The sequence below is a fragment of the Chrysemys picta genome, chromosome 25, assembly GCF_011386835.1.
Source record: "Chrysemys picta bellii isolate R12L10 chromosome 25, ASM1138683v2, whole genome shotgun sequence".
NCBI classification, from domain to species: Eukaryota; Metazoa; Chordata; order Testudines; family Emydidae; genus Chrysemys; species Chrysemys picta.
Genome location: NC_088815.1, coordinates 15,970,248 through 15,993,415, shown reverse-complemented (window position 1 = coordinate 15,993,415; position 23,168 = coordinate 15,970,248). Strand labels below are relative to the sequence as shown.

At 50.0% G+C, this 23,168-nt stretch overlaps 1 protein-coding gene across 9 annotated transcripts in view; it reads left to right on the top strand.

The window, feature by feature from the left end:
- The window catches only part of MAST3 (microtubule associated serine/threonine kinase 3), a 71,610-nt gene that overhangs the window by 23,298 nt on the left and 25,144 nt on the right, over nt 1-23,168 (top strand). For 5 of the 9 annotated variants that reach the window (XM_042862008.2, XM_065578609.1, XM_065578608.1 and 2 more), the window contains 6 exons: nt 13,934-14,022; nt 14,659-14,731; nt 15,511-15,531; nt 17,738-17,816; nt 19,235-19,392; nt 22,013-22,088. In XM_042862008.2, the coding sequence (XP_042717942.1) occupies nt 13,934-14,022; nt 14,659-14,731; nt 15,511-15,531; nt 17,738-17,816; nt 19,235-19,392; nt 22,013-22,088 (496 nt within the window). Of the gene's footprint in view, nt 1-368; nt 548-13,933; nt 14,023-14,658; nt 14,732-15,510; nt 15,596-17,737; nt 17,817-19,234; nt 19,393-22,012; nt 22,089-23,168 lie in introns of those variants that run through there. The other 4 variants (XM_065578610.1, XM_042862011.2, XM_042862009.2 and 1 more) reach the window with 4 other exon arrangements.

The window sequence follows — 23,168 nt, the reverse complement described above, 5'->3', positions numbered from 1 at the left end:
GGGCTCAGGTCCCGGAGGGGGCTCGGGAGCTCGGGGGGGGCAGAGGTCCCGGACGGGGGTTCGGGGGGCAGCTCCGAGGGGGGGCTCCAGGGGGCTCGGGAGCTCGGGGGGGCAGAGGTCCCGGAGGGGGCTCCAGGGGGGTTTGGGTGGGGGGGCTCTGGTCCCGGAGGGGGCTCAGGAGCTCGGGGGGGGGCAGAGATCCCGGTGGGGAGGGAGGGGGGCTCGGGGGGGCTGGCCGGGCGCGGAGGGGCAGGCCCTGGCGGGGGCGAGCTCTCAGGGGGGGCTCCAGGGAGCTCGGGGGGGGGCAGAGGTCCGGGGGGGGGCGGGCCGGGCACGGAGGGGCAGGCCCTGGCGGGGGCGGGCTCTGAGGCCCAGCCCCGGGGCGGGAGCGGCAGCGGCCCGCGCTGGGAGGCTGCTGGGCCCGCTGCGCCGCGCTCTGGTGCCGGCTGGGCCCGGCGGGGATGTCGGACCCGAGCTACTGGGGCGCGGCGCCGCCCGGCTACCGGGGCCAGCGGGGCCAGGGGGACCTGCTGCAGCGCTCCAAGAGGTGCGGGGGCCGGGACTGCGTGCGGGGGGAGGAGTGGGGGTCAGTACTAGGTGTGTTGGGGAGGAGTGGGGGGGCTGCATGCAGTGTGTGTGGTCAGTGCTAGGTGCGGGGGGGCCGGGGCTGCATGCAGGGGCGGAGGAGTGTGGGGGGTCAGTGCTAGGTGTGTTGGGGAGGAGTGGGGGGGGGGCTGCATGCAGTGTGGGGGGGTCAGTGCTAGTTCCGGGGGGCCGGGGCTGCATGCAGTGTGGGGGGGTCAGTGCTAGGTGCGGGGGGGCCGGGGCTGCATGCAGGGGCGGAGGAGTGTGGGGGGTCAGTGCTAGGTGTGTTGGGGAGGAGTGGGGGGTCTGCATGCAGTGTGGGGGGGTCAGTGCTAGGTGCGGGGGGGCCGGGGCTGCATGCAGTGTGGGGGGGTCAGTGCTAGGTGCGGGGGGGGCCGGGGCTGCATGCAGGGGGGGAGGTGTGTGTGGGGGGGTCAGTGCTAGGTGGGGGGGCAGGGCTGCATGCGGGGGGGGTCAGTGCTAGGTGTGTTGGGGAGGAGTGGGGGGGGCTGCATGCAGTGTGTGTGGGGGTCAGTGCTAGGTGCGGGGGGGGCCGGGGCTGCATGCAGGGGCGGAGGAGTGTGGGGGGTCAGTGCTAGGTGTGTTGGGGAGGAGTGGGGGGTCTGCATGCAGTGTGGGGGGGTCAGTGCTAGGTGCGGGGGGGCCGGGGCTGCATGCAGTGTGTGTGGGGGTCAGTGCTAGGTGCGGGGGGGGCCGGGGCTGCATGCAGGGGGGGAGGAGTGGGGGGGTCAGTGCTAGGTGTGTTGGGGAGGAGTGGGGGGGGGCTGCATGCAGTGTGTGTGGGGGTCAGTGCAGGTGCGGGGGGGGCCGGGGCTGCATGCAGGGGGGGGAGGAGGAGTGGGGGGGGTCAGTGCTAGGTGTGTTGGGGAGGAGTGGGGGGGCTGCATGCAGTGTGTGGGGGGGTCAGTGCTAGGTGGGGGGTTGATAAGAAGCAGGATGGAGCTCAGGCTGGGGCGTTGTGCTCTGGAGGGGGAGCCATCTCAGAGTCAGGCCAGTCCCCAGCTAAGGAGACAAGTAGGAGGATTCGGCAGCGGGGCATTTGGTCTGTAAGATCTTTGGGGTTTCTCAGGCAAGACCTTTGCCATCCAGGTCCTATGCACACTCCAGCTGGAGCGGTGCTAGCAACACCAGCATCTCTGTCCTTATCGTCTAGAATAGATTTCAGTTCTTGGGACAGGAATTTCTGCCCAAATTAGGCTGGGTTTAAACCTAGCCATTAAAATAGCCATCGCTAGCAAGGTTCCTGCCATGTGGATAGGGCCTTAGCAGTGCACTGCTCAAAGCAAGTCAACGCTTAAAATGCTGCGTTGGCACAGCAGCCGCGCTTTAATGAAGATGCTGTACGCCAACAGGAGAGAGCTCTCGCATCAGCGTAGTTAGCCCACCTCCCTGAGAGGTGGTAGGTGTGCTGGTGGGAGGAGAAGCTCTCCTGCTGACGTAGCTCTGCCTACACGTGGGGTTAGGTCAGTATCACTATGTGGCTCAGGGGTGTGGATTTTTCACACTCCTGAGCGATATAGGTCTGTAGTGCAGACCAGATCTCAATTTTGCAAGTATTACCGGTGTTCCTGCTCTCTCCCCCAGCCAGCACCCAGGCCAGAGCATTTCACCCTTCTCCCTCCAGGCCAGGACCTGTTGTGCTGGGAGCTGTACAAACACAGAACAAAAAGACAATCCCTGGCTCAACAGTCAGCGCATAAGCCAAGAGACAAGATGTGGTTACAGACCGGGGAGTGCAAGGAAACAATGCGACAATAGTGGTCAAGGTGACAGGCAGTGAGCTCTGCATGCCAGCAGCCTAGCCATTGCCAAGTTGTTTGTATCATCAGGGCAAAGGAGAGCTTTGAGAAGGGGCTTAAGGAGAACAGTGATGGGGCTTTGAGGATGTGTACAGGGTGTGAGGGGTAGCCTGGGGGAAAGCACGAAAGTGCGTGTTTGAAAATTTAACAAGTGAGCAATGGGGGCAACATTTCGATAGTGAGCTAGATTTGAAATCTCTGGTGCCACATTTAATCTAGGAGTGAGCGTCTTTGATATGTTTATACAATGTGGGCATTTAACTCACTTGCACACAGACTGAGATACAACTGTAAAAGTGCCTACCTCAGCTTCAAAATGGCATTGCTTTTTATTATAAAGAGGAATAGGAGAGTGTATTTTCTTAGCAAATTCACTGATCCTTCCCGTTCTAGGGCCCAGTCCTGCAAACCACAGCTTTAAAGACTTTGTCTCTTTGACCCACATGTATAAAACTTGATGAGTGTTTGCAAGTTTGGGGACAACATGTCCCAATTAAATGACAGGTGGGGGGGAGGGAAACAATTTCTGGATAAAGTGTCACTTCAGTTGTATTGGTGGGAGTATAAGTGGCACCACTGTATCTTGTATAATAATAATTGTCCTCATGGAAGCACATCTGTGAAGTGAATGTTCCGTGAAATGACTTTTTAAAAAATACACATAATCAGAGTGATAATCTACGGAGTCATGCATCCAGCTGAACCTAAGGAGGCCGTAATTCTCTCCAAGGGCTTGGGCAATGCTCTTGTGGTTCATTAGTACTGCTAGACCCAGAGACAGAATTACAGTGCGGTGTATTTTATAATAGCTGAGAAACAGACGCTGTTATTTGGTGTGATGAAGAGCACTGTGCTGAATGAGGAGTCCTAGCTTCCTGCCGCGTGGCTGTTGAAATGGTTGGTGCAGTGCTGGAACAGCTCAGCAGAGCAGGAGGGAGCAGCCTCTGAGTGATCTTGATTTATCTTGATATTTAACTGACCCTTTTTTCCTGCCTGGGTGTCAGAACTGCATGTTGTTGGTGTGACGACAGCACAGCACTCTGACATCAGCCTCTCTTCTAGCAAAATCTTGCTAGCACATCTGAACTCTAGTGTCATGCGCAGGTGACTGCAAGATGTTTAGTCGTGCCCGTTGTGTTAGGATGGGGTTTGATTGATTAAGGCCTCAGGACTCAGCAGCAAATTTAGGCCCTGATCTTGCAAGCACTTAAGCATGTGCTTTAGCTTTTGTTCACATAAGTTTCTAGCCCTCATGGCTGCAGAAAAAAGCTTGAAAATGTGACCAAAGTGTGACCTAGAGGCTCTCCCCCCACCCCCCAGTTAGTGCAAAGAACCCGAAACACATTTGTTTTTAGAATCTCATGAGTTTTAAGCCCCGCTCGTGATTTTTGGGGGTTCCGACTCATAGGTTTTGGACAGTTGGAGTTGGTGATGCTGCTGCCGGCTCTGTGCTGTACTCCATTATATTGCAATAGGCAGTTCTGAAATTCTTTGACAATGCAGACTGTTAAAAAGTAAAGAAGTCACCATGCGGAGGGAATTTCTGAACCCATTGTTGAGTTAGAACAATGTAGAGAGGAGTGTGTGATTGGGCTGGGACAAAGCACATGCATCACAGCTGCTGTCTGTAAATTGATCTGAGGTGAATGGCCCAGACAGCATACGTTTTCAGGCCTGGGTAAGCAAGCTAGTATCTTTCTAGTGAGCTGCAGTTTGTGCTAGAAGGCGGCTGACACTTTCCCTGAATGGTGTAGACAGGGCCAGCTGAATGATACTGTCATCTTGAAGGCAATAGTTTGGTTGTGACTGACAGCATTTTGCAATTGTTAGCCATTTAAACCCTGGTCTATACTAGCAAAATTACCTGTTGCACCCTGATCTGATTGCCTGATGCCAGTTTTGTTTTTAAAAAATGAGTGCTACTTTACATCGTGCTTTTAGTCCAGCCGTCTCAACGCTCTTCACTGGATGTTGCCCTTTACCCATTTCAGAAGTGAGGACACTGAGGCGCAGAGTGGGGAAGTGATTTGCCCAAGGTCTCACAGCGAGTCAGTGCCGGAGTCGGGAATAGAACCCAGGAGTCCAGACTCAACTCCTTGTCTCGTGGTTAGAAGGTGTACTGTGGCCTGCCTACTCATTGAGACCCTGTTTTTTAAATGAAGGTGTAATTCTCCTGTGATATCAGATTGGACATATTGAAAATGTGCCGGGGTGACTCGTGTGGTTTGTATTCTGTCCCATGCACCTGTGTGACGCTCTGAGGGCGAGGAGATTGGGCTCATCGGGGTGGGGGCTTGGAGGGAAGCACCTGGGATTGCTTTGCAATCGTCATTCAGCAACAGTGCGCACTGTGCCTGCGTAGTCTGCAGTTGGGTCTTGTGCAGCAGATGCGGTTTCACTAACTTGAGTGGACTTGCTTGGCCCCTTGTGTGTCTTTTACTTGAACTAAAAATGTTTGGGTTGAATTGAATGCTGGTGAAATGTGCAAGAGTGAAATCCTCCAATCAGAGTCAAACTGGGCAGCCACAGTGCAAGCTTCACTCTGCCTCATCCTGCCCTGGCAGGGCCACCAGTGCAGGAGCTCTGTGTCCAGGGCTGTGGGACCCAGAGCTCCAGACCGGGCCTGTTTTGAACATCCCTCGGCCCGCGCCGCTTCCCACAGCCCCCATTGGCCTGGCGCGGCGAACCGCGGCCAGTGGGAGCTGCGATCGGCCGAACCTGGAGACGCGACAGGTAAACAAACCGGCCCGCCAGGGGCTTACCCTGATGGGCCATGTGCCAAAGGTTGCCGATCCCTGGTCTAGACCATCCAGTCCTTTCCCACAGGCCACTAGACAGCAGCCAGGTGATAACAGGGGCCTGTGTCCTGTTCTTCTGAGCCAGCCCGGCCTTGTGGTGCATTGGAAGGTGTTTGTAACCAGATGCTTATTTCTTTAAACATTTAATGGAGAAATGTGACAGGCCCCATCTTAGGCCTGGTTCTGTAGGAAAGGAACAAGACACCTGAACACATTGTGCACTGATGTTCTAGCTCTCAGACTCTGCTTCCTGTCTCGCTTGCGGGGCAGCCTGGGGTGGGACTGCCTTGCTTATATTCATGAAATAAATCTAAGACTGATGCTGTGGACATGGCCTGGGGCTGTGATGAGATAAGTCAGATGATGCAGTTCTCAGCTTTCTGCGGTGTTTACTTCCTGTCTTCTGTAGCAGGCTTTCTTGTGCTGTCACAGGTTGTTGTGAGGGGCTTTTGGGTCACAGTTGCTGTAACAGAGTTTCCTTATCTGTGAGAGTGCGCTTGACGGTGTGATAGTTGCTGTGGTGCTGCTGGAAGGTGACTTTGGAGATGTGCCGCACTGAGGGTGCGTTGTCACATTCTTCTGTAAATAACCTGATTTTTGCTGACTGCTGTTTTCCACTCCGTTTTTGGCAAAACTTACAAATGTAGGATTAGAGCCAGAGCATTGGGGGCTGGGTTGGTGCCCCTCACTCCTAACTTTAAGAGTAAGCAGCCGTTTTTGCACAAGGCTTACTTGTTGTGGAGGAAGGGAGCCAGATGTAGCTGATGCATCAGGCAGGGTTAAAATGGCGCGAGATAGCTGTAGCACCGAGGGTGGAGTGCGCAGAAACAGGAAATATTATCAGAATCTGTCTGTATAGCGATTACTGGAACTAACCTAGCCAAAGGTTTGTGTTCACTTTAAAAATAAACCTCCTGAGTGGGAGTGTGCAGGGTGGTCGTGTCTCTACAAAAAATGATGCATTGTATTGCAAAAATCAGTGACCTGCACCAAGCTCTTCAGATTTTACATGCTGCCGTTGTAAAGATTCTTTTGGGGGAAGTCCTATGGCCTGTGTCAGACAGGATGTCTGACTAGAGGGTCACAATGGTCCCTTCTGGCCCTGGGATCTATGAATCTATGGAAGAAAGCAGTGGCGTTCTGCACATGTTCGCTGTCGGTCTTGATTTGCTGTGATTAACTATTTACCATTTCTCTGGAGCTGACATCTTGACATGAGTTAACGAGGTGATATGAGAGCTTGCTCGTTTATTAATCAAAATCACTGCAAAACATCCATTTGAATTTGTTTTGTTAAGACAAGCATGTTTATTATTCTTGAGGTATCTTATGTATGTCAGTCAATCTTCATCTCAGTGTAGCTACAAATTAGCATTAGAAATTTGCTAACATGGAGTTACAGTGAAAGTGAACCCTTACCGGTCCATGGGTCAGTATTTCAAACACTTGGGGGTCAGAGGGGAGAGGTTTGCTATTGTAGCTGCTATAACTTGTTTTAAAAAAGTAAAGTCAAATACCAAAACAAACCCACTGGAGTGGGCCAGGAAAAAATGGTGGGGAGGAAGACGGGAACTTCCGGAGCACCAGTCTAGTGCCCTGTGGCAATCCCTAGCTGCTTTGGAGGAAGGGCAGTAAACCTTGTGGTATAGGGTCCCTCCAAGGTTTTTTCTTTACCCCTGTTAACTAGAGGTCAGCTCACGTCTTTCAGCAAGAGCCGTAGAGCCATTCCAAACGTCTGATTTTTATCCGCATTTACTGTTGCAATTCTGGATGTTCGCGTTGTCCACAGCAAGGTCCAATCCTTTTCTTGCATTCTGCTGAGCTCTTGGCCTCCCAGAGCTCTGTGTGGGCTCTGGAAAATGCCTTTGCAGCCAGGGGAAACAACTGTCTTTCTAGGCCAGGCGTTAATATGGGGAGCACTGGGGATATAGCTCCAGCGAGGTAGATACCAGAGAGACTGCAAGCCCAGTCATTACTGCAGCTGAGAAAAGACTGCTGGTGCCCCACCCCTGGGTAGAGAGGAAAATGGTTAAAGACACATCTCTAACCCTTGGTTTAAAGTATTTCTCTCTTTCCATCCCTCATTGGCTGTCAATGCTGCATTGTTCCATCAGCTGGGTAATTAAAATATGGCCTCTAAGTAAACAACTTCCCTGATAGGAGTGGCAGGCACCACAAGGGATTGGCAGGTGAGAAATGAAGAGAAGGAAGTGCCAGTGAAAACGCAGGCAAAGGGGTGGGAAGTAGGAGAAATGGGGTAGAACCTGTGGAAGTTTCCTGTCCATCCTCCAGTGACTAATGAATATTATTCAGAAAACAATGAATGTGCATTGAAAAATGTTCACGCACTGCCCTGTGGGTACACTGTGTGTCTGCGTGAAGCCAGGCCAGGCGGTCCTCCTGCCGGGGGGGTGTTGGGGCCCCTGCATGGCAGAACAGACGAATGACCACAAGGTGACTGGGTCAGCCGCTGGGGTTTGTTTAGTGTAATCAGTAGCAGCTGGAAACTTGGTGGTGCGCTGATGCAGTGAGAATACATACAGCAGTTATGGAGGGTCCGCATGGGGGTTGCTAAACATTAGCTGTCTGGAGTTAAAACATTGTATTGCCTTACTCCTGGTGTAAATAACTTCTCTGCATTCATGATTAGACCCCGCAGAGAGCCTTCTCAGACTCCTTGGTTTTCTTTTCTCTCCTTGGAAGCTCTGAGCTCATGATGGTAAACGGAGTTAATTATTTTTAGTGCCCACGCGAGGGTTTCTGTTCCCAGCTTTGAATGGAAATTCTGCACTGCCTTTCTACTGAGCAGTCTAGGGTAGCAGCAATCCAGGAGACACAGTTTGACTTACTTTATTTAAATCTGGCTCTCGGGTGTATTCATGTCTTCATGGAAGATGTGTCCTTGGTCTGACATCTATGGAAATCTCCCCTAAGTTTAGTTCGTGACGCTGTAGATTGTGTTTTCCTGCTTCCGGTCAGCTCTGAGTGTTTGCTACTTTTTATTCATTGTTAAATAATTAATATTCGGTGTGTCCAGAAATATGGCAGGCAGTCTCACTGGCACGCAAACACGGGTCTGGCCCCCAAGCACATACTGACTCTCTTTAATGGGAGAAGAGAGGAGAGGAGATTGGAGCAATTTATCAGTCGAGTCTGTTTCATTATATGCTCCTCACATCAAGCAACTCTGTCGAGGCTCTGAAAGGCAGCTTTTTATACTGTCCACGCAGGTCTGTGATGCAGCGAGGCGTTGGAAGTTACCAATGCTGGAGGTGAAACTCGTTCTCCTGTGTGCAATAGAATATACTGGATTTTTAATAAAAGCTATTCATGAGGAAACCTGGCAAGGGAAAATCTGCAAAGGTCAGAGGCCTGCGTGTCCTTTGCTCAGAGGAGCATCTTAACAGTTTGTGCAGGGAGAGGCACATTGCATCAAGGATAAACTGAATTATAATGGGAAACGTGAGATTAAAATCGGTGTTCTGGAGTCTCATGCGGCTGGCACCTGTTGTTGCTGAAAAGAGAAGTTATTTGTTACAGCAGATCCCGAAGGAGGAGACTGAGCTAGATCCTGCAAATGGATCCTCGAGGCCCAGCCCTCTGGCTGTGTCTGCTATCCTGCTCGCCGTACGTGATACACTCCGATGTTCAGCCCAGTACCTGTGGGGTCTCATGTGCCCCTTTTCAGCAAAATGGAGGGAGGCCTGGAAGGAACCACTAATTATAACTGAATTTCAATTAAATTTTTTTTACAGCTTATACACTGCAAGAAATGCTTAAGGTTATGGGAATGGCTTTATATTGCACTGTGTAGAATTTATATCACAACTTAAAAAAAAATAGAATGCATTGGTCGATTGGTGATAGGCACAAGCAGGATGAGTGAGTAATTGTATCAGGAATCTCATGATAATTGGCATTCAGACTCCAGCTGCTAGAGTCATGTGAAATTAAAAATATAGTTTTTTAAACAAGTAAATTTCTAGCCCTTACAGAGAAAACCATGAAAGTGTGACCTCATGTATCCTAAATACTCAAAAACCTGACCTCAGACCTTACTGCCTCCTGTACCACAGACATGTCTGGCAATCCAGTTCCTCCCCTGATTATGGTCAGTCACTAGTTTCAGGGGGTAGCCGTGTTAGTCTGTATCTACAAAAACAATAAGGAGTCTGGTGGCACCTTAAAGACTAACAGATGTATTTGGGCATAAGCTTTCGTGGGTAAAATCTGTTAATCTTTAAGGTGCCACCAGACTCCTTGTTTTTGTAGTCACTAGTTGTGATACTTCCTCCCAGATGATACCAGTGTCTTCAATATCCTCTGGCACTGTCTTCTGCTAGTTCCCCCTGGCCTTCCTCCCTTTCTCTTTCCTCTCTCAGGCACCCAGTTCAAGGCTGGCTTAGCACGTCTCCCATCTTCCATGTGGGGTACGTGTCCCGATGTCCTGAGCCATCTTTCTTTGATGATATTTTCTAACACGTCTGGCTCTGGCAGCTCCCTGACTTCCATTTGTTATTTTGTCTTTCCTGGAAATGTGTAGCGTCTTCCTCAGCCATCTGCGATGGGCCACCTCCAGTCTCTTCTTGTTAGCGCCTGCCCTCGGCCAGGTCTCTGCACCGTACAGTAGCGTGCTCAGCACAGTCGCATGGTATAATCTGACCTTTAGTTTGGAGTGGACACCTCTGCTTGGCCAGGTGGTGTTCATCCTCCCAAAAGTGGGGTTTGCTTTTCCTGATCTCCGATGCGTATCTTTATCCCAAATGCCATCGCACTCTACAGAGAGAGGGACTTGGACCTGTTTGTTTTCATTTCCATCCACTGTGTCAGGAATCAGGGCCTGCAGCAGAGCTAGTCTCTGGGCAACTGAACACACCCAGCTGTCCTGTAGTAGGCGGCTGGATTTGGTCCACCACCCGATTGGTGGGAAGGTCAGCACACCAGCTCTTCAGCCAAGCAGCAGCAGTTCAGCTGTGATGGCTCTTGTGCCTACTAGTTCCCAGCCTTGCCCCTTCCTTGCCGGACTCTAGGTAACCTGGCTCTGACCGTTGTCTCTGATTCCTGACTCTGGGTCCAGTTCTGACCCTCTGCTCTGATTCTTGACTTTTGAGTCTGGCTCTGACACTGGGTTCCTATTCCTGGCTTCCGACTCCTACTCTGATCATAGGTTCCAAGGCCAGAAGAGACCACAGTGATCATCTGGTCTGACCTCCTGTATAACACAGGCCGGAGACCTGCCCCGAAACAATTCCTAGAGCAGATCTAGGAACCGCTAGGCCTGAACCGCCCACATCCCTGTCTCTGATACATGTTAACCTTTGCATCTGTTCTCCAGTTTCCTGCCTTCATAATCTTGGTTTTCTCTACATTTATTTTCAGTCCAGTTTTTGCTCCTGTTCTACCTCTGATGGAAGGGCAGTCGTTCTGTTCCCCGTTGTGCTTTGTAAAGCAGTGTCGTTGGCAAAGTCAACTCGTCTACGCTAAACGATTTTACCCCTTCAACAATGCCTGTTGTTGTCTGCTTCAACACCCAGTCCATCAATAGTACAAGGCAAATTGAGGATAACAGACACCCTTGTCTAAGTTAAGTCACAATATCGAAACACTCACCCAGGACTGTATCTGATCCTACTGCATATTTGCTTCCATCATATAAACTCCTTATTATGTTGATAGCTTGTCTGGTATCCCATAGCTTCTAGCAATATTTCATGGGTCTCTCTATGGACACTATCAAACTCTTTCTTAAAGTTAATTCAGATGGGTTTGCCAAGCAATAGCTTTTTCAATGATCTGTCGAAGAGCAAATATCTGTTCACAACATGATCTACCTGGACAGAACCCAGCCTGTTCTTGTAGTATGGCATCCACTGTCATCTTCATTCTGTTCAGCTGATGGTAGCCAATACTTTGCCTGGCATTGATAGCCTTACAATACCTCGCCTGTTCATGCCCTGAGTAAGATCCCCCCTTTTTTGGCAATGCCACGATGATACCATCTTTCCAGTCTTGTGGCACTTGTTCTTTCACCCATGTTTGGTTAGTTTTGTTAGCTGCTCAGTCAGAATATCGCCTTCTGCCTTCAGTACCTCTGCTTAAATTCTGTCAGTCCCGGGAGCTTAGACCTATTTGAGGACTTCGATGGCTGCTATAATTTCATTGGGTGTTACTGGTCCCGCTTCTATTTCTAACTTAGCGTTGGCATTTCTCAAACCTGTGCATAATCATCAGCTCTGTACAGTTTAATGTTCTTTCCGTTGTCTGGCTTGTTCTTCAGATGTTTTCAGCATCTGTCCATGAGAGTCCCTGAAGGGCATCACAAGGGATGGTCTGGTTCTTCCTGAGAGGTTTTTCACTATTCTGTAGAGATGCTTGAAAGTTTCCCTTCTGTGCTTCTGCAACCTCCTGACCCCAGACATTTCTCTCTTGCCTGCATCTCTCCTTTATTTCTTTGTCCCTGTCTCTGTCTCTTGCAGCCACCTCTAAGAGTTCTGCCTGTCTTGCACTGTTCCTTTTTTGCCTTCAGAGCTTTGTCAATCATTGCTCATATTCCAGATGTAATCCATGCATCTTCCTTCTGCCTCCTTCGGTGGCCCACTACTTCCTCTGCTATCTCGACTACCATCTGTCTTCCAGATTTTCATCAGCCTGGTCCCGTAAAACACTGGAATGGTTGCTAAGTGCAATCTGATCTGTGTTTCTTTGTCCTTGAACTTCTCTATTGCTGTAGCACTCCTGTTGCCCATCTCTGTGATCTTTTTGAGTCTACGTTGTAACATGGCTACTAAAAGATAATGATCTGAGCAAACATCTGCTCTTCTGCTGATTCTGACATCCTTCAAAGAAGATGCCCATCTGTTAGTTATACACTCGTGGTCTATCTGATTGACAGTCACATGGTCTGGTGGACTCCCTGACAGCCTCCTCTCTTACAGGGGTTTGTGCCACAGAGATTCAAGAGCCGTTTGCCATTATCAGCTTGGATGCCTTCTGCTGCTGAGCCCTGACTTCTTCCCAGCCAGTAGAGTTGTTGCCACTTTGTGCTTGGAAATCTCGCCTGTCATCAGCTTGATGTTGTGGTTAGGCACGACATCCAGGACTGCCGCACCTGCTTGTAGACTGAATCCTTTTCACTGTTGCTTGCTGTGCGTTTGTCGGTGCATATGCTTGGATTATTGTTCCCTTGACATGTCTTGTTTCAACCTGGTGGTTGTTCTGTCTTTCACAAGCCAGCAGGATTTTCACGTTATGTTGTCCAGCATAATTCCTACGCTTCTTTTCTATGTTCCTCCTGAGTCGACAATTGTAGCGCCTTCAGAGATCAACTTCCCACTCTGTGCCCATATCGTCCCACTATTACATCAAGGATGGTCAGATGGTATTTTCTCATTTCTCTTGTAACCTGTGCCAGCTTTGCCGTACCATACAAAGTAGGTACATTCCACCTGCCTAGTCTTGTTACAGCTTTGGTCATTAGGATTCCATGTCTCAAGATCTCCGCTTCCTTTCGGCTTTCACTGAGCTCTGTCAGATGTGGGTTTTGAGTGTCCTCTGCACCCACTGTCCCCAGGTTTTGGTGTAACTTTTTAGCTGAGTGGGTTGCAAACCTAACTGCAGAACCCTCCTCTTTTATCCATGCCTGGGACCAGCACTGTGGCTAACAGTGGCAAAGTTCTCAAAAAGAAAAACCACAACAACAAAAGGCACTTACGGGGGGAACCCAGCACCCAGGGACGCAGCCCATGGGTCTGATTCCAAGACGATGAGCCTTCCTGGATTTGCAGGCTGCAATGACTCTCCTCTGTGCTGTAAGAGCTGCTATAGGGATAAGTCAGAAGATTGGGTTATCCATGGTTATAACACAGTGATTCCTTTGCTTGGATTGGATTCTTGAATAGCTTTCCAGCTAGCAAAGGATTCTCCGCTTCTTCCTGGCCCTGTTGCGCCCTTGGTTTCTTGCTCCTGCTTTTTGCATCCTTTGTGTAAAGAAGGCTCTCCAGATTGAACCTCTGGCGGGGAGGTAGTCACCAAAGTCCTAGTGTTTGAATACAGACACGAAGCGCAGCTGAAAGGGGAAACTGATGCTGTAGCTGTCTTTTATGGAGCAAAAGCCGGCACAGCTTCACCAGTGGTGTGTCTGCAGCTCTGGCAATAGGGCATGCTAGTCCGTTCGGGCTCACAGGTTTCAGAACAAAGTGGTTTAAAGTTAGACCATAAACAACAGTGATTTACTGCGTGTTTTGGTTACGACGGTGAATTTAGGAACCAGAGGGGCTTTTCCATCAAACTGTCATTTATGGGCATGAAACCACTTGGCAGTTTCTTCTTTGCTTTCTCTTTTTTAGGTCCTTTTGGCTCTTTTTTATTCTTATTTGCTGGATATTGGCTGACTGTGAGCTCCATCCTTCCCTAGGTCCAGCTGGAACTGGAAGTGGGACCTGGGGGAGACCAGTTTCCTGTTAAATAAATATAGTCACACCAGCCCTCTTCAAAAGCATTTGAGAGGCCATGCTCTCCCCTTTTGCTGGGCTTGTCATGCTCTGGTCTGAGCTCGGGGGCTGGCGCTTCGGTGGGGCTCTCCTGCATGAATTGGGGGTGCTATGGTTGTAATGCAAAGCACTTGGAGTGTTGAGATGGTTTATAAATCCCAAAACCTTATAAACTTCCGCGCCCCCTTTGCTTTGGCATCTGGGAGCCGTGCAACAATGACACTCTCTTTTCCCTTTCTAGCTGCCGGAGTAGTAACAGGAAAAGCTTGGTGGTGGGAACGCCGTCTCCAACCCTCTCACGGCCTCTCTCCCCGCTCTCTGTGCCTACAGGTAGGGAAGGTCTGAGCTCTGGGGAGCAGGCTATGCACCTGCCATGGTTTTATCCGGGTTACTTCGGAGGGGCAATGCATGGCCCTGAGGTACCTTGCTGGCACCTTCAGTCCTTGCAAGATTCCTTTGTTGGAAGGACTGGAGAGGCAACACCAGGTTGCCCTTGTGGGGTTTTTTTCTTATTCAGATGATTATGAAATCCCTTCTCGGTGGTGCATGTGCTGTGTGAAGATGCTGTGTGCCAACAGTGTTGGTTTCTCTATTTTAGCAGTAACCTGGGTGTCAGCCCCTTGGGACGGGCGTGTGGGTTAGACTTGGGGGTTGTGTCTATTGCAGAGTGGCAGCTGCACATGACATGAGTTAATAAATAAAGATAGGAGTGGGGGGAGGCCATGTTTTAACTTTGTCCTTGTAGCAGTTGCGGTTGTCGTGACAGGGACAGTTACCTTCCCACAGGATGTCTCCTGTCTTCAGGGAATGGGTTTATTTTCCAATAGGAATATAAGAAATCTTTACATCACAATTTACTTTGTGACTGTAACCTTAAGTAGCCCCTGCTGTCAGAGGCGAGATCCCAGACAACAAGCCAATGGGCTGGATCACAGGTTGCATTAATTTCTCTCTCTCTGTCTGCAGCTGGGAGCAGCCCTTTGGATAGCCCCCGGAACTTCTCCACTAGCACGTCTGTCAGCTTTCCCTTTGCTCGCAGGTAAGTGGGGCTTGCTTCCTTCTTCCCTCTCCTCCCCCAGCACAGAAAGTTAATACCAGCCGACCGTGTTGGACTGAGAGAGAAGCGAAAGACTCAGCTCTCATGTATAGTATATTGCTTTCATGGCAAAAGGCGGTGCAGTGGGTAACTGCTGGCTGCTGCCTTTCACCTCCAGAGAGCAGTGTCTGCATGGTGCCTGTGCTTGGGCGTCTCATCATGTTCTTTAATTAATCCATGGCACAGCTCAGTGTGATAATCTGTCTTTGTTCAAGAGTTGCCCATGGCTGAAGTAAAAGGGCCAGGGGGATTTGCAGGGCTTGGACTGACTTGGTCCAATGGCAGAGTCACTGCACAAACCTTGCCTGCTTTGCACCTGACTCAAGCCAGAACTAACATAACAGAGGAAAACTCCTTATTTTGGGTTGTGGGTGGGTGTTTAGAGACAGCCCCAGCTGGGTAGGAAGGGGAGGCCCGCTTTCCTGAGTCCCTTCAAAGCACTTGGTTAGCTGAAGCATTTGTCCCCAGAGTTCTGCTGTGTGCAGATTTCCCCCCTTAGCTCTTTGGAGACTGCATGAGCTGTGATGCCTGCTAGAGCTGTCACCGTTCCCCACGAACAGAGAGAATACAGTAACCCGTGCACCTAGGAGACGACCGCAAGCCTGGGAGTGTGGTTCTCGGTTACCGTCTTGTTCTTTTTTTCCTTCTTTTTGTTTGTCTCTTTCCTCTGCCTCTGTGTCTCGCTCCCTCTTCCTGGCTGATAATCTCCCACCACCCTGCAGTCATGCTGCTCGGACTGACAGGTAATTACGAGAAGGAACCAAGCCTTTCCAGAGAGAGGTGCGGAATGGAGGGGGCCTGTGTTCAGTGGGTAATGCCTGCTCCACTTTGACGTGTCCCTTGTCTCGGTGTGTTTGTATCTCGCTTGTCCTGAGCATAACCCCCATTGTGGCAGTGCCCGATTTAATCAGTCTGTGACTGGGCTCCATAATTCTCTGCGGCTCCAGGAACAGACACGGCTCTGTTCCCCTCACGCGGCTGTTGGCCAGGAGTCCAGACCCAAATTCTGCCCCACTTTAAAACTTCTCACCAGATTATAAACAGTGTCCTGGATTCTACAGCTGCTCCTCAGAAATCTACAACTAGGTCACCAGGAAAAATCGCCAATGCATGTACAGGGTGGAGATGGGAACAGTGCTCTCCAGGCCCTGCTGGGTTGATGCCATTAACCTCCTTGGTGTACATAGGCAGAAATAAACAACCAGGAAGTCAGGTTTAATTTCAAGAATCATTAGGGAAAATGGGGACTGTTAACTCCTTGTTTGCCAAATGGGAAGGACTTAGGATGGAGCAAATGAGACTTTATTCTCAAGCTGCTAATGATGCGAAAACAGAAAAATGATGATGCAAGCAACTTACAAAGCTGAGCCGGCTCCTGATGCGAGAGCCCTTGGCACCGCTAAAGGCCTTACTGTGGGGGCTTGGCCGATTCTCATAACTTATCCCGGCGAGTTGCTGGGATAAAGCGGGAATTTTCTGTAATATTTTCATGAATCCTATGCGTGCCTCAGTTTCCCTCTGTACTTTGTATTGGACCCAGTGAAGGGAAAAGGGTCAAGTCTGCTCTTGGGGACAGCACAGGACATGAGGTCCCCTTGCTGGCTGGGCTGTAGCGAATAAGCTCCTTAAGAAACTGGTTGAAACTGACCCAAATCAGCAGAGGGTCCAGCAGGACAAGGGAAGCCCCAAGAACTGAACAAACCTCTGGGGCGGGGTGGGGGTGAACTCAGCATGGCCCTGCCTGGAGACAAAGGACGGGGAGGTGACCAGCAGGGGATAAAGAACAGGCTTCTGTAAGAAGCTGGCAGTTCTCACCTGGGACTGGCTAAGGAGTCCGAGAGAGAGACAGCCTGTGATGGAATTTCCTGCAGTTTGGCTGGTGGATTGCTCTGGCTTGGCTGGAATGAACTATTTTCACCTTCATTTCTCTGTGCTAATCTGAGGACTCCCAGTGCCGCGTTCCAGATGACTAATTAACCCTACTGTGTTTGAAAAACACTGTGTGGTGTCCTGCACATCTGTCTGCAGTGCCTCACTCCCTGGGGCATGTACAAGTCTCGAAGCAGGAGTCTCTCAGTTGGACTCCCTGAGCAGAAGTCACAGCATGAAGCAGGATGGCTGAAGCCCAGAGGCTCAGTCTCGAAGGCAGTGTGGCTGCGTGGCCGTTCCTGAAGGAACAGTGAGAGACCTTGGGGGTCCTCCAAGAGACTGTTTAAAAGCTGGGGCATAGCCCCGAGCCTGTGGCTCCGTGGCAGCTGGGTTAGGCAGATGGGGAAGCTGAGGCCAGAGAGGTGAAGTGACCTACACAGTGAGTCAGTGACAGGGATGTAGAGCACTGGGCTGGGCTCCCAAGCCCTTAGTCTACTAGAAAACACTCCCAGCAAAAATACTCTTCTAGGTTTTAAATTTCTGGCATCTTGTTTATAGCGGGGGCGGGGTGGGGGCGCGTCCATTGTGCGTGTTCACTTTTCATACGCCCTTAGGAATCGTGCTGTTCTGTAGAATAAAATCCCAGGGGCCCAAATTTGACTCTCATTAAAAATCCCAACCTAACGTTTTCCCCTCCCTAAGTGGATTTGTTCAAGCGCAGTCATGGAAAGAACACAGAATAGAGCTGTCACACGGAGTTGTCACCCGCTCACTGACTGAGAACAGCACCAGTTCATAGGGACACGTGCACCAGTTTGTCCCTCTGCTGCAGCAGGGACATAACCTAGTTTCTAGGATTCTGGCATTACATTCCCCTCAGCCATAACATTAATTGTACAAAGTCGTTATTACTTATGAGAAGTGATATCAAAATACATCTGGCATAAGAGGCTTTGGATTGCAGCTGGCTGGGCCAGAGCGAGGTGCCTGTTCCTGCCCACAGCACTTTGACATTCATTGTTCCTTTGTTTGCATTTAAACAAAGTTTTCCCTGTGTGATCTGTGTGTTTCCTATTGCAGGGCTGATGGCAGAAGGTGGTCACTGGCTTCGCTACCCTCGTCTGGCTATGGGACTAACACCCCCAGTTCCACTGTCTCGGTAAAGCTATCCAGCCATCTGTAACAGGAGAGGGAAATCTGAAATAGTGGCTGCCTGGTGTGCCTGCCTCAGTTTCCCCTTCAATTGTTCCCAGAAATAATCTAAACACTCCTTGAGTATAAATACAGCCCTGGGAGGAACAACAAGGAGTCTGGTGGCACCTTAAAGACTAACAGATTTATTTGGGCATAAGCTTTCGTGAGTAAAAACCTCACTTCTTTGGATGCATATGCATATGCATCCGAAGAAGTGAGGTTTTTACTCACGAAAGCTTATGCCCAAATAAATCTGTTAGTCTTTAAGGTGCCACCAGACTCCTTGTTGTTTTTGTAGATACAGACTAACACGGCTATCCCCTGATACTTGAGCCCTTGGAGAGTTAATTTAATACAAACAAAAACTCTTTGTGTACAAACTGTAACAACACAAGTCCCCACAGTCCATCCATGAACCTCAGCATCTCTCACCACGCTCTCCTCTCTGGTATAGTGTTAGTGTCCCTCCCCACGCCTTGTGCCTGGGCTTCAGCCTCTCTAAGGTCCTCTGGCTTCAGCTCTACAGCCCAGAGAACCAGCAGGCATCTCCTGCCTTCTCTGGCATGGGAAGATCAGCAGGCTAGCCCCATCTGGTCTCCCAGCCCTTCTCAGCTTCCCGGCTCTGGCTCTCTGGTGGCCGCTTCCTGACCATTCCTCCCTCTTTCTCGGGAGGGCCTCATGAGCCCGGACACCTTCTCCAGTCTCTGGTCCCTAGTGCCCTCACCTGGCTCACCCAGTCTGTCTCCTCAGGCCCAGGTGCCTCTTTTAAGCCTAACTGGGAATCAGAGGCTCTAGACTCTCCTCCCTCCGAAGGGGCCAGTGCCACCATGTGACATGGGGTTTAAATCTCCCCTGAGCTCTGTAGTCTCCATTCCTCAACATCGCATTCTCTGGGGCTTCTCTGCATGGCCAGATGTTTTGTTCAGATGTTATTTTTACAGTGTGCTTCTGAGTTAGCTGCAGCACTTTGTAGATGGCAGGTTCTTTTTTTGCAAATGAATACTGGGGGCTGCACATCCGGGTTGGGGTGTATTGTGGAGCTGTTTGGGGAGCCCAGGGCTGTAACAAAAGAGGATGCTACAGACTGGGACTGAGGGTCTGTAGGGAGCTCGAATAGCAGAGGAGTCGCAGGTCAGAGCTGTCTGGGGCAGCTCGGACATGCCTGATCTCATGGTGGTTGAGGTGGTGAATGCAATCCATTTTTCACACTTGTGTGCAGCAAATTTGGGAGCGTTTGTAAAAGGCCCACAGGCTGCCCGTCGGTATTTCCAGTCTATTAAAGGGGTCCGAGGCAGCTGTTTCTAATGAATTCTCTGTTTCCATCCTGCTCCTATGGAGGAATTTAGCTGTCTCCTAACCACTTGCATTTGTTGTTCTATCCAGTCGTCTTCATCCTCTCAGGAGCGTCTGCACCAGTTACCGTACCAGCCCACCCTCGATGAGCTGCATTTCCTCTCTAAGCATTTCCGCAGCACAGACTGTGTCACAGACGAGGAGGGACGCCGTTCCCCTTGCCTGCGGCCACGATCCAGGAGCCTCAGGTATCCAAAGCCTCTGGCTGCCCCGAGTTTTCCAAAATATATATATGTGTGTGTGTGTGTGTGTGTGTACGTGTGTGTGATTTTGTGTCGGATGCCTGTAAATGATGCTGGTGAAGGAGGCATTTCATTGTCCCAGGCACTGCCAGACTGGAGCAGGCCCATCTCTGTCTGATGCAGGCTGGCACTTGCTGCTTCAGAAGAAGGCGCAGGAAGCCCCCTAGTGGACAGTTATGGACTAGCCCGGACACAGGTTGGCTGTACCAGTCTGATTCTCTGCTCTCCGTGAGAGTCTGGTGGTGGGAAACTAGGTACTTCTTCTGCTTTACTACACAGACACTGTTCTGCAGAAATGCCACTGCTTTCCCTGCAGCACTTCCATGAATGGAAAATGGCGGGAGTTTGATTCTAAAGCACAGTGCAATAAATCTCACACTAATCCTTTTGGTGCTCCCTGGCCTCTCGGGAGGCTCTCCTCTGGACTTGGTGTACAGGCCATACACAAGTCTGCTAGCATCAAGCTTTTGTTACTGGAAACTGTTTATGCCTGAGACGCAGGCTCTTGAAGCTGAGATTACAGAAGCTTTGTTTGAAGCGCCTTGTTATGTTTATTTTTTGTCCCTCTGTTGGGACTCGTGCCTTCACGCTGACCCTTGGGTGGGTTACAGACATTGAGAGGTAAATTCTCAACTGATCCTAAGATCAGATCAGGGCGTACCTGAAAATCTGTCCTTGCAGACCCTGCTGCAGGTTGGGATCAAAGTCAAGAGGCCAGGAATCAGACTTACCGCTGAAAGATTTTAAAAAAATCTGTTTATGTAACTAGATCTAGAAGCATTACGTGTATTAAATAAAAGCTAGGTGCTCTGTGTACATCTGTTTGCAATGCCTTTTTTCTTCCCTCACCCCCCGTTCTCCACAACCATTGCTTTTTAAAACCCAGAACCGCAAGCAGGTGTACAGCATTCTCAGAGATTTCATGCAGTGTATTTGTGTGTAGATGCATCTGTCTGTTCCCTTCTTGTGCATAGGCACATTGCATGAAATTCACAAGAAAGGTCCAGCATGGGAGTGCAGAAGAGAAGTACAAGCAAGAGTGCCTGGCAACTCCTCCTCAACTTTTGCAATTTACAATAGACTAAACATGAAGACCTCCTGAATTTGACAGTGCCCCTTCATAAACTTGCTGTGCATTGGAATGTCAAGTTTCCATTCATTGGTTTGTTCTCCAGTTGTCAAGTGCAGCAAGTTTGCATCCTTACAGGGAATATTTCAGTTAAATACTTTTTCCCATTGTGGAATGTGTTTAGAGGCCTCATTTGTAACCAGGCTTCTCTGGGTTCTTATTGGGTGAGAGCTGTAATTGGTTCTGGGCTTTGTCGCCTGAAATTTCATTAAAATTAGATTAATTATCTCAAGGGCTTTACAAGTGGATGAATGTTTTACCAAAGAAATGCTAGTTATATGGCTGCCATCACTTGTACATAGCACATACAAAGAGTCCCTTGCTAAGCTGTGGCTTACTTCTTAGTTACTGAAATGAGAACGGGGGGAGAGTTGAAACTGATTTTGATCTTGGCATTTGTTATATCTTGGTTAACAAGTTGGTGGCTGCTCCCTGTAACTGGCTTTGTGTAACAGGATTAAGATTCTGGTGATGGCGTTGTGGCCAGGGGAGAAAGGAGGGTCCGCTGAATTCACTGGTGGCCTAAGAAAGATAAAACAATTCATGTGAAAATCCCTCTGTGCCCTGCAAAAAACAAAAATCAGTTGTTTTGCTGCCAGCAGTGAAAAGGCAACTACAGCAGCAGATTGAGAGACCCTGGGTGTCTGTCACACTGCTGGCCTGCTCACAGGTGGCTGTGGTCTAGGCATCTCTCCAGTGGCATTATACTTTGCTGGGACTGGGGTGAAAGAGAAAGCAAAAGGACAAGCCCTTTCTTTAATGGACGCATTAGTCTCTTAGCTCTGGAGACCTAGATTCAAAACTACCTTGGCTTATAAATGCCATGAGTTTGGAGGTCGGAGTAGCTTATTGTTCAGATCAGACAGCTGCCAGGCAGTCTCTTCTGTCGGCCAGTCTCTCCTCCTGGAGAGACCTGTGGTAGACTAACAGGTAGGGGTGCCGACTGGGAATGTGGTGGGAGATGGTCCACAAGGGGGGGAGGGATAGCTCAGTGGTTTGAGCATTGGCCTGCTAAACCCAGGGTTGTGAGTTCAATTCTTGAGGGGGCCATTTAGGGCTCTGGGGCAAAAATCTGTCTAGGGATTGGTCCTGCTTTGAGCAGGGGGTTGGACTAGATACCTCCTGAGGTCCCTTCCAACCCTGATAGTCTATGATTCTAAGTCAGGAATGAGGAGCAGTTCCCGAGGGGAAGCTTCAGGGCAGCAGTGGGTTGTGTTGCTGGAGGTGCACTGGGGAGCTGTATTTGGGGGTGCAGGTGCCCTGGGGGAGTCACTGACTGTCAGGATGCTGAGTGCTTGGTGTGAATGTGCTTTAATGGCTTGTGAAACGTGGCAGTTGAATAGAAAACAAAGTGTGATGCGTCTCCAAAGGCATTTAAGATGGCACAAACCCATAATTACTTGGTTTTCTGAAGATAAACCTGTTCTTTCCCCCCAGCCCTGGACGAACAAGTGGAGCTTTTGATAATGAGATTGTTATGATGAATCACGTCTACAAGGAACGATTCCCGAAGGTAACTGCCCGGAGCTCAGAAAGATGATTCGAACATAATGTATCTTCGGCTTTTCAGCAATTCAGTCTCCAGCAAAATCATTTCTGTTCTTTGTCCTGGGACTCAAAGTGTACCTTACAGGGGCGGTGTATGAGGGGGCTGGAAACCTGGTAATTCATTGGGGGGAGAGCAGAAGATTCATAATGTCCTCTCCTGGTCACCGTGGAGCATGTGTTACTGCAGCAACATGAAACTGTCTCAGTAACAGTCTCTGGAGACCACTTCTTGGTTAAAACAATGTCCATGTAAGCACGTGAATATTGTGCTGAGATTTTCAAATGAAAGAATATCAGTGCCGTTGCAGCGCAGTCTAAAATAGCGAGACATAATATCACAAAAGCAGGGAAATTCTCGTTCCGGCTGTTGGTACAGCTGCATTGGTCCTAGCGTGCCATGGCACAGCTCAAAGTCGCATACGTAAGAGGCACATTCTTTCCAGCTCATCCCTAATGTGAGGATTAGTACAGCTATTTTGTACGCCGCTGGCATGCTGCAGTCACAAAGCACAGCCCGATGCGTGCCAGCCTCCGGGTCTGTGCTAGCTGGGATCCAGGCTTAGGTGCTGCATTACCTGGGCGCAGCAGCTCAGAGTTAACGTAGCTTCCAGCAGCAGCTTTTCCATTTTGTCAGCTGGCAATTTCCCGGCTGCGGGCCTGCCCGGGGAGATAATAAACAAAGCAACAAGCCCCTTTGTTTTAATCCTGCCTCTGGTTTCATATGTTTCTACTTAAAGGTTTATGGGGGGAAAGAGCTGGTAATGCTGAGTGCCAGATCACTTGGAAATGACCTGTCTCTGATGCGCTGTCATACTGAGAGGCCTGTCCTGCAGCTAGGAGTGTTTGGACCACAAGGGTCTGCTCTGCAATCTTCTCAGAAGGACGTTCAGGAATGGCCACTCGCGCTCTCTCTCTCTCTAAATGAACCCAGGCTTGGGTGTGCACTGGGGCTTTTAGGCAGTGGGGTAGCTGCACCCGTGCAAACCACAGGGCCAGAGCCTTCAGCTGGTATAAACTGCCATAGCTCCAAGTTCACTCCAGCTGA